Source organism: Schistosoma haematobium, chromosome 4 (assembly GCF_000699445.3).
Source record: "Schistosoma haematobium chromosome 4, whole genome shotgun sequence".
Taxonomy (NCBI): Eukaryota; Metazoa; Platyhelminthes; class Trematoda; order Strigeidida; family Schistosomatidae; genus Schistosoma; species Schistosoma haematobium.
In genome coordinates, this window is record NC_067199.1 from 20,147,590 (window position 1) to 20,159,948 (window position 12,359).

Sequence of the window (12,359 nt, forward strand, 5' to 3'; positions counted from 1 at the left end):
GTGAAATGACAATATTACAAAGAAATATAATACAAAAGTTATTTAAAAAGCGATAATGGTGAATAATAACAGATAAAGATCACGTAATTATACAGACGCGATTTCATCCACTTAGGATATCGGATCCTACTGATAATGAAGAATATATTTTAGCTACCTAAGTATCTTTCCAGTGTCATGTCTGAGAAATTCTCAAGCTACATCAGGATCTTGTATAGAGAGTCAAATCAACAGACGCTTATTTAACCATTATCCTTTGCTTCGCGTAATCATATCATGAAATGAATGTTTATCTACATTTTTGGCATCTTCAAGGTCAGCAAGCATAACTGATAGTACCGATGGGTTATACTAATTCCACAATCCGTCTTAATTCACACAATGATAGCTTGTATGATACAAGCTGCTGTAGTTCAGACTGAGTATGAATTAAGATCTCCTGCAACCCACTGCAACTCTTCAACACCCATACAGTTACAGAAATAAGTGAATACCTAAGATGTTTTGGCTTACGATAGTAAGTGAATTTAGCTCCAGATTTACTCAAGCACCTATTGAGTGCTTACATTCCGGTGATAAGTATTGTGTACCATAACTAAGGAAGCTGATAGCCAAGTGGTTGAGTCTGGGTGTTATTTAAAGGTAAGACAAAATGTTTGTCAAGTCTGAGATCGAAATGCCTTCCTAGGATGTCAGTCATACGACATCCCTACTCTATCTCCAGATTTTATCGTTGATAAGTGTAAAATGTACGACTTGTTAACTGTGAAAACTGTGTAAAGTATAAAACAATGGTGTGTATGGTACTAACTCTGATTTTCTAGTGTTACAAAACAAAATAATTATTGAAACATTAAGATCGATATTTCACGGTAAAAAAATGTAAATTGATAGCGCTAGGTTGAATAATCTGTAAGAATAGTTTAGACTTATAATCATATTCAATTAAATGTAACTTACCAGTTATAAATTCAGCTAGAATGCATCCTAAGCTCCACATATCAATCGGAGTACCATATGGTAAGCCAAGAATGATTTCAGGTGCACGATAAAAGCGTGACTGTATGTAGTTATATGGACATTCATTAATATAACAACTTGATCCAAAATCGATTACTTTGATTTTGCTTTTTCCTGGACGTCGTAATAAAATGTTTTCCGGTTTCAAATCACAATGAATCACTTTATTCCTGTAAATCATAATGACAAAAATAAATTCTGTATCATGAGATTCCTGTGATTATTAAGTGTTTTATTAAATGTTGATTTTCCACAAACAGACTTTGGTAGGAATTCTATTTCAGTAAACTCGAAGTAGATGAATAAAGAAACTAGAACATCATATGAGAATGTACTGTAAGCATGAATCTAATGTTATGCTAAATTTTCGCAGTAAAAGAAACGGTGTCTTTCGCGTAACATTAAATTTAACGTCTTGCCGACTCATTCTGAAATCTTAACAAGAATTATATCCCTTTAATTTCAGTCCACTTCAATGTTATAAAACGTTATATTTAATATAAAAAATCACATTAATCTCTGTGAGGTTACCGTTATTTGATAGGTTGTTTAGAGGAATTGGTGGTTGCATGCATTTAAATAAAGACTTTCACAAATAAGTCATCAGACGTTTTATCTAAGTGAAGAACATGTTACTACTAAGGTGGAATCAAAAATTGTTCCATTCACAAAATTAGTTATAGTTATTAAATGTTACAAATAAGTGGTAAATTCTTTTAGATAATATTAATCAGTGTTTATTTGTAAAAGAATTGAGACATATCGATCAACTTTTGACAGGTTGCGTAATGTCTGTCAGGAATATTGTCGAAACATTCTTATGATAAACCGAATTCTAATGATACTTAAGTAAGAGCAAGAATATAAAATTAATGTAAGTTTGCAATAATGAAAGAAACTCAGAAAAAAGAGGGAGTAAAACTACTGTAATATATTTGAAACGTGTATTTGTAATATTGATAAGAGTTGATCTAATCTTTCAAATTCATACCTCAGGGATCATCAGTTTACCGAGCTTCTATTCTTGTCAGGTAATCAATGAAAACTCAAGAACAACTGAAGGAAATAACTGTCCTATATCCAAGAAGAAAACTCAAGTTTCTCAGATCGATTTTGTTGTCATTTATACTCCTCTGTGGACTTAAAACACAATAAATTCATTAGTAAACGAATCAAAACCGTAATAATAGTAGTGTAATCATATAACGAATGATTATCATAGAAGCGGTCTGATCAGCAATGTTCTTAACAATGTCCAATTAAGCTTATCGTACCATTCAAGTTGAAAATCAGCCATTAGCTTATCTAAAAATCATGATTTTATGGAGAACAGTTTCAATCAGAAACACTACTGGGATAGTAGACAGACTGTGGAAAATCTACTTTTTTACTGAAAAGCGATAATAACTATGCCAACAAGCATATTTAAGATAGGCTAGTATGAGTATTATTGAGTAGGAAATGTGACGTTATTGTTGTTGGAAGCCAGACTTGAAACCATTAACTAATGGAATTTATGTGACATTCACTTAGTGCCATTTCAGTGTTGATTTGCATGAACATATGTATTCAATCAATGTGATATTAGTGTAAGATATATAATCATTTGTTATAAGTTGTTAAAACACCTTTAAGCTTTTGAAATATTAACTTTGACTAATGAAAAATGTAGGATTGAACTAATCAAATAGAACAATTAGTAACCAATAATAATCGTAGTTATTTTTTCAGTTTCCTATCCTAATCACAGGTTAACTTTTTGTACTAAATTGTCTTCATTCAGTTCAATTTTTACACAGTTAACTTTCAAACTGATGAAATGGATATCAACTAGGAGATATTATGATATTTTGCCAAATTTTTACATTTTTTTTCTCTGTGTTATCCATTCACAGTTAGTTTTGTTGACATAGAAAAAGGATATGACTAGAAAACTACTTAGTTCACTTACACCATTCAACTGGAACAATTAAATTTTTTAAAAAGAACGTTGATCATATAGATATGTTTGAAAACCTGTCATCTTAACCTAAATTCTTCTATGTACTTATCTGACTTCATGTTAACTAAATATAGGTCATACATTTAGTAAAACGCAACTGGCATGGTAGTAGAAAGAAAACTTGTGCAGAATAATACTATGAATAAGTAATTTTTCACTAAGTTTCCAGATTGTCACATTATCTTCTTGAAATATTAGTAACCTATACATAATCTCATTATTTTGATAGTGACTGAGGAAAAAACGATTCGTTACACGGTACATGTAACATCAGATTAAAGATATTTTCCAAAAAATATTTGCCAACAGGGACTGCAGCTAGAAATCATTAAAGATGATAAAAAAAGTAATGATTCGTGTTAAAAAGAAAAGTCGTCTTATTGATTATTTGAAATGGAATCATAAAAGTACTAGTGTACATGGTTTATTCATTTTTATAGCTAGAATAACTAAAAGCCTCTTTATTTTGATATGCAAAATAGGATCTTTTCAACAACAAAAAATCAAAATCATATTATAGAGAAGAATTGAAAACGAGAATAGAGCAGCAACGAATTATTGATTATTAAAATGTAAAGTTTCAAGTTTTGAGTAACACTTGAAAGCACTGCAAAACAAAACTCAATAGAATGTAGTTAAAATTGTTGTGTCATAGTGGAGAGCATTAGCTTGCACTATAACTAATGCTGAAAATCAGGTTTTAATAAATCTAGAAAGCAGGATTTTGGCGGTATTGCATTTACTGAGCTCACAAGATATCCGAATACAGTTTATTGATAACGATTTGAAAAATATAATACTCTAAATCATGAAATTTTATGTAATTTTTTGAAATTCTTTTTACAACAGTCACTCGTTGAATCGATGTTTTACCATGGACAGTGCTGAAATACTTTAATATTATCATCGATTCCATTTCAGATTAAATCTGATATACACACTACTACAGTTTTCTACACCACATAGAATTAGTTATTAAATTTCCTTTATTTTCTGTTTGTCATTCAGAGGTGGCTACTTGGTTATAAGAGTCGGTTAACTTCCAATGGCCACAAATTCTCATCAGTTACAAGATAAAAAAGGTAGTTATTGATTTTTTTAAATTAAAACAGATAAGGATGAGTATTTTGGCTCAATACAGTAACCTTTGGAAACTTTTGGTGAATAATCGATAACAAATTGTTGAGTTTAACAAAAACCGTTGAAAATAACGTGAATTAATGGACAAACCAGTCTCTGATTCATTTGTTAAAATACGAAAAACGAGGATATATTATTCATTTCACTTACAATTACATTTCTAGGCCTCTATTATTCTTTAAAAAAGCCTCCTTAAACTATATGAAGTAATGGCCCACTGGTTAAAATCAACGGTGTCTAAACAATAGATTTCAAGTTTGAGTACAATACCATGTATTAGTACCAGCTGATCAGTCTCATTGGCCTTCACATAAATATGTTGATCATAAATTAATAGATGAAACTGTAATTGACAACTGAGTTATAATGTATCATTATTTCTGTGAAAACCTATTTTAAAATCTTGGAGATCCTGTATGTCTAAACTTATCAAGTGCCCAAATTGTATTCTAATGTTCAAAATGACTTATTTTACAGAGCTATGTTGACTAAACATTCAGTTATTATTAAAAAAAGAACACAAAATTATATACTATAATGAATTATGTGCTATTCTCTATCATATACAATACATTTTAAACTGATGCTAATTTGTCATGAAAATGTTATTTAATCTATAATCACTCTTGAAATAATCCATCAAAATATCTCATATAATTGTAATTTTATACATCAACCTGTGATACTTCATTCATGCTAAAACATTACGTACATAAGTTAAATCAATAATCGAAAGACAAACTGGTGTTACCTAGAACATAAAAAAAAAATATTTTTTTTGAATCGTTTTTCTAATTATCTAACTTCATTCACAAATAGATTTTGTTTATTTTAGTTTATTTTAGAATTCGTTTATTTTTTTTCTCTCAGGTGTTTTGTTTGTAAAATTATGTGCATGACGGTATGTGAAACATCAGAATAACTAGAGATCATAAGTTATCAGTAGACATATAATAGTAAAGGAGCATAGATTAATATTGAGAAAGAAAACTGACTTATAAACCTATCATGAATAAATGAAGGTCGTTTGAGTTTAAATATTCGTTCTATATGGATAAAAATTTACATAATTTTTTTAAAAAAAATGACTACTTTATATAAACCAATGTCATGTTATCTGATCCAGAGTACCGATCAAGTTTTTTTTTCTATCAAATGTCAATCCAATCGCTAGTTTAGGTAACTGTACATTACTTTGCTTGATATTAGTTGGTTACTGTCAAAGTTTTAACATCTTAACTGAAGGTTTATTTGAATAAGATACGTATTTAAATTATATATTATTTCTGCAATGACTTCTGCATTTCAAGTCTGTGAATTTCATAATGAAAGACCAACCGTAAAGATAACAATTTTTTTAAAGACTTGAGAATGATCTGTTAGTTTTAAACTCTTTTGTCACATCGAGTTCAATGAAGTTCTTTTCACACTAGAATATGTTATACTTAATTATGAGTTGCTACAAGTGCGCTTAATAGCTTTGGGAGGTTTAAATTAACTAAAATTATTATGGTTTAGATGTTACGGTTTTCTACATTTGATGGGCTCTAGTTTACTATGAGATGAATTTAAATGATCCATTGTTTCTCTTGATTAACTTAAACACTTTTATGCACACACCAAGTAAGCTTTTAGCCTTCTTGTTACATCTAACACTTGTGATTTCAGTTAAAATAATAATAATAATAGTAATAAGAATAGGAGAATGTATAAAAAGTGCACTAAGTACCATTTAAAGCTTGAATTGATACATTTGGTAATCCTATATCGCTGCAGCTAGATTATTCAATTATGAAGAGTTTATTACCAGTTTAATCAGAATTATAAGATTATATTTTAAACAAACCTATCCTGAAGGACAATGATATCTTCACTGTAGAGCTCACCCAGCTCAAAAAATCCAGTAGTACTAAATGTTACATTAATCAGATTGTAAAGTACTTAGTTCAGTTAATCTAACTTTTTCAAAACAACAATCATTATTATACAGGAATCTTATTTATCATGGAAGGTGGTCATAGTCCCAAGATGATCTTTCTTGTTAAATTTGTATAAATAGTTTCATAATAGTACAGATAGCATATTTTATCATTAGAAATGGAGTGTATGAAACCAATTTTGAAGCAAATCATTTCTGTAGAAAAATTTGCTTCAAATGAAATGTGTAATTTTATTCTAAAATATTACAATTCCCACTGATTGTAGGTTATAATCTATAGAATTATTTCCCTGTTTTAGGAATCTATTTATTCTTAGTATTACAAGTGCTTAAATCAATTATTAATTTATGTACTAAGAATAGATCTGTATTATAAAAGAGTAATTATGAAAGGCATGTAGATTAAAACGCTTAACATTGTTCGATATTAAATTAACTACATATAAACCGCACTAATTATGTTTGATCCCAAAGTAATACATATTAAAATTATAGTCATTACTAATAATATGTCATTTATTGAATATGATATATGAACATATTAACCAGTGAAACATATTTAAAACCATTGCTTAATGTAATGGTTATTTCAATGTGCCAGTCTTATTAAAAGTACATTTCACATAGCTCTCTCATACTACAAACCACTAGATATCGAATCAACCATATGTAGAAAATAAAGGATTTTTTACTCTACTCGAAATATAATATATGTATTGGTTATTTTTACATAAGCACAAAAGATCACGATAACTAATACTAAATGAAGTAAAGGCCATTTTGTTATCTTATGATTTTTGTCGTTATATATATATATATATATATATATATATATATGTAAATGAGAGAGGTTTATGGTGATTACCGAATGTCGTCAATTAATTGAAACTAAAAACCAGGAAGTATAGGACATCTATTTTGTTGTAGTATGGCACCCAACAACGATAAACATCCACAATGCCTTCACAGGTCGAACTCATAATCTTCAGGTATTCAGGTGGACTATTAACGACTATACCGCTATATCGTCATCCAATGAATAATATCACGAATTAATTGGAATCAAATATTTAGGTCATTGTTGAAATATTCACTCATTTGGTCAGTGATTTTGTCTTTTGGCAGCTATTCAGTTAGGACTTAGGAGATCAATTTCATGAGGAAGATTTCTCTATGACCAGATTAGTTATTAAAGTAATTTGTCATTAGTTAATTAATACATCTTACATATTATTACATACTAACGAACACTATACTTCGGAATAATTAAAATACATTTAAAATACATGTTTATATAGTTAACTACAAGAGTTAAAGTTATAAGATCAACTAAGCGACATAATTCCACGTTTCTTTTACTATTTTGAAAGTGCAGTGCTGACAGTAAAATAAATTTATGAACTTCCTTACTTTTATTTACAATGTATAAAGATACTTCAGATTCTATCGATAAATCACACTGCGATGCCTTTTCTTTTGTAATTTTTATTAATTTGTATTTATCTGATCTTTTTATGTAACTGTTTACTTCAAACTCAACTTTTTTCTACTATTCAGCCTTACGAAATTTTGAATGGATACAATAATTAGTTGCAACATCATTTGCAATTATTTTACATTTATTCAAATCTTAACAATCAATGCTAAACTATTTGGATATGTTGGTGAGTCAGATTTCGATCAACTCTGGTTTTTTTGACAATATATCTTTGACTGTGACAATAAGCAATGCTAATTTGAATCATATAGGAAACATCAATTTCCTCAGAATTACAGTACCTTAATGACAAGTACTTTCAAGCGTAACACTCATTTCATAAAACTTTCAAAAGACTCCAACTTCAATTCACTTAGTGTAAGTTTTTTTAATACATATCGATGTATTCAGTAGGAGCTTTAGATAATTAGTTTGAAAGAAGTTGCTTAACATTTCCTGCTAGACGTGATTATCTATTTTGATTGGTTAGAAAGCAGATTTTATCCTTGAGAACCAATGAAAACTAGAAGGCCATGGACACTTGTTTTTTTTCTTGATTTGAAACATCCCATAAGCTCAAGTTCACTTCTCAAGTGACCTTTCATCTAGTGCCTCAGAGTTTCCCAGATTTCTTGTTTTGGCTAACTATTTCTTTGTTATCTGCGATATCTATCTTATTCCAAAAAACTTTTGAACTTCACCTGTCATGACATCAGTAGGGAAAAAGTGATCATTTCATACGTATTCACAAAATCTCCAGATTTTGTATTTAAGATATCCAAATGATTGAAATGACTTTTCATGCTAATTTATAACTTTTTATGAATCGGGGAACAAATAAACATTTTCTAAAATAACCAAACTATGTTGCTGAAATCATTAAATGACAAGTTTTCTCATTTAATATAATCAAATATTATCTAAACTGTATGAAAACGAATTTATCAGTATAGGGTTGTGTAGATTAATAAATTTTTGATTAAGATCGTGAACCGATTGATGTTAGACCACTATTGGTTGACGTTAGACATTAACACCGTTGGATGCTGGTTCACTGGTTTAGAGGTTAACCGTTAGCGTATGAGACTGAAAGCTCTGGGTTTGATTAAAATTATTAAAATAAAACTGTTCATATGTTATATATTTTAGTTTGATTTCTTCCTTAATACAAATTTCATTAGATTTGACATTATACACTATTTGCTGACCACTACTTCATTTTCTTCATTAATTAATCTCATCTGTTGTTTATATTCAAAAATATTATCATTCTAATGCTTCTTACTCGCAACACTAGATGAATAGTTTTAGACTTATACAGAATCAAAGTAAATAGATCACATGTTATATTAATGTTTACTTTGTAATTAATTTAAGAATTCACACAAAGCATTAATTACTTATTATGACATGATTGTTAAGTCATTCATGGATGTAATCAGTATTAATAAATTTTAATGTCTTGACATGTTTATATGATTAAAAATTCAGTAGATGACAAGATTACACATTTTCATAATGCTTCAATAGAATTAAAATAAAGTAGTTGTAAGGTATTTGTTCCATCATATTTTTCCAAAAAGGCATTGTAACGGACAAACTATTTCTCTTTATTATCAATATAGGGATTTATGAAGATTGTAGTATTTTTACAGTTAAATTCACATGCCGATCTAAGCTAGACCACCACTGAAAAAAGGCTCATTGGTCTAGAGGTTAAGCGTTCTCATGCGAAACCGAAGGTCCTGAGTTCGACTCCCGTGTGCGGGATCATGGATGCGCCCTGCCGAAGAGTCTCATACCATGGCGAAATAGTCGCCCAGTATTTCATTTTATATTGTCGCGTAGCAAATACACTATATACAAAGCAAAATTCCATAACTAATTACATCTTCAGTTGTGTCATATGATCCGATTTTTATTATGTAAATATTAGTTAAAAATAAGTAAAGCTTTCATTAAATACTTTAACTAACAAAAAGTAAAGAATAGGAATCTGAATTTGGATAAAACTGACGACTAAATGACTTTTTCATTAGAATTTTATAATATGATTTACTAGGCTTATATTTTTATAGAATTCGTTTGTGACCTTATAAAACAGCTAATATCACTGAATATTTAGAACTATAGATAAATTTCAATTAAATGATTTGTTATTTTTGAAATAGCACCATGGTTTTAGTAAATATAACCTTGCTGAAGTTAAATGAATATATGTATCTAGATTCGGACGTTTAAGGGAATATTAAATTTTTATAGACAAGAAATTTATGATTAGAAAAAAATTTAGCTTATCGACTCTACTAGATGTCCGAATTTAAGTTTATAACACGATGCATTAGTTTGGAATTGGATTTGATCTTTAAAGAAAATATCATCACTTTAAGTGGCTTTTCGGGAGCTTGTTTATTAGTGTGTAGGTAGATTTGATTACAAAGGTATTAGTCATTCAGTTATTCAAAGAAATGGTACTGACTAGGAAAGTCTGCATTTGTAACTAACCATAAATAAAAAATCTCAAACAAACATTTAAGAGCATTCCAGTGCTTGCTGATTTTTTTAAAAGTTCTTTGACTGAAATTCCATTTTAAAATTACTGATACATGGTAACTTTGAATTATTTAAGGCTTTATTTATTTTTATCTCATAGTTTGGCAACTGATCTACTAGGATATCAACACTATGAGGTGAATAGCTAAATAAATAACTAATTTTAAGAAAAATTTTAATTTCTAAATAACTTCACGTAATATTTTTGATATTTTAACCAAAGTGTAAAACACATTGAATTCAGAAGGGGTTTTGTGGATATTGTAGTAATTTCAACAGTTGAGGTCATGGGTCAGTTGAAGCTAGACAACCATGGAAAACCTGGAAGCACTGGACGGCCATTTCGTCCCATTGTGGGACTCCTCGGCAGTGCGCATCCTCACTGATGATGATGGTGGATGTGTCGCTCAATTTCATGGATTAGTTAAACTTAGACATTAACACCGTTGGATGCCGGCTCAGTGGTCTGATTGGTTAAGCCTCTGGAGCGGGACTGACAGGTTCTGAGTTCGAATCCCGCGAGGCAGGGTCGTGGATGAGCACTGCCGAGGAGTCCTATAATAGGACGAAACGGCCGTCCAGTGCTTCCAGGTTTTCCATGGTGGTCTAGCTTCAGTTGACTCATGATCTCAACATTGAATTCATTTATAAAAAAACAATCGAGTAACTTTCCTAATAATTTTCCTTCCGTTCATTTTCGAATATTATCTTGTGACCTATGTTATCTTTATTGATGCTAACTTTTTTCTTCACAAATGTCTTTTGATTAAAGCTTAATGAATTGAAGTGAAATAATTGTTTGATCAACTACAATTTAAAAGGAAATAATGCTATATTGTGCATATTAGAAAAAAAGACTTAGTTAAAATTAAAATTATTAGTTCAATGTACCATGACTGTTTAGCCAGTCATTCTTATGTTCAGAATTAACTCGTAGGAAAATACATGATAATGTTACCGTATTAGATAGTCACACATGTTTCAAACCTGATTAGGAATAATCGCTATTATTCTGTTCAAAAAAGATCTCTTTCATTAAATTCTTGACCCTTTTATAAACAAACGAGAATTCAACGAAAGTAATTAACAAAATTTCATTAAATCTAGCTAAAATCGATCTAGTCTCACATGAATTTGTATTTTTACTAACCATAACAATATAAATTTTGAAAATATTCAAGACCTATGTAGAAGAGCTATGCCTATTCAATTATTTTACCGTTTTAGTTATAGATTCCTAATTTCACCAACATTATTAAAGAGGAAGAATGTACTTATAAAATCTCAGCGAAAGAATTTGAAGTAAATCCAACATTCCGCCTGGCAATCTAGTCCAAGCTTTCATTGAAAAAGCTTGGATCAATTCGCCAGGCAAAACGTTGGATTTACTTCAAATTCTTTCGCTGAGATTTTACAAATACATTCTTCCTCTTTAATGACTCACATTAACTCGACGCCCGAATACTGTGAAACTATTTACCATCATTAGTTCTCATTAGGTGGCAATATGAATAGAGATTTTAAGCTGTTTCATAAATTTGTTTACATTTAAAAGAACAGTATAATTATGCAGTGGGCAGACTTAAATTTACACCATTCATACATTTTTTTAATCACTACATCATATGATCAAGTAAAACTCGCAGATTATTTACAAATTTGTTTGATTTTTGTATTTTTTTAAGTTAAAGATTTTATTCTTTTGTGTAAAAAGGAATTGAAAAGTATGCGAAAGATTTTCTTATTTTTAAAATATATGTAACATGGTTTGATGTCATTTTCATATCTATAGTAGTATTGTATTAGTAAATGTATTAACATTGAGTCTAGTATTCATTATTCCAGAAATATAAAATTATGAATCAAAAAAATGTATGTATTCAATGTGTTATTTTAACTTATGATTCGTACTAATATATATATGACATTAGGAAGTGAACAGGCAAAAAGTAAGGAAGATTACTTACTTACATACGCCTGTTACTCCCAACGGACCATAGGCCGCCAACCAGCACTCTCCAACCCACTATGTCCTAGGCCTTCTTTTCTAATTCCATACAATTCTTGTTCATTTTTCTCATGTCTATCTCCATTTCTCGGCGTAATGTGTTCTTTGGTCTTCCTCTTTTCCTTTGACCTTCAGAATTCCATGTAAGGGCTTGTCTTGTGACGCAGTTGGGTGCTTTCCTCAATGTGTGTCCTATCCACTCCCAGCGCTTCTTCCTGAT

The 12,359-nt window shown here is 29.8% G+C and overlaps 1 protein-coding gene across 1 annotated transcript in view; it reads right to left on the bottom strand.

Annotated features, from left to right (window-relative positions):
• DYRK2 (Dual specificity tyrosine-phosphorylation-regulated kinase 2) overlaps window positions 1-12,359 on the bottom strand; it is a 40,115-nt gene that overhangs the window by 10,695 nt on the left and 17,061 nt on the right. The window contains exon 2 of the mRNA XM_051215928.1: window positions 961-1,190. Within this exon, the coding sequence (XP_051066472.1) occupies window positions 961-1,190 (230 nt within the window). The remainder of the gene's footprint in view (window positions 1-960; window positions 1,191-12,359) is intronic.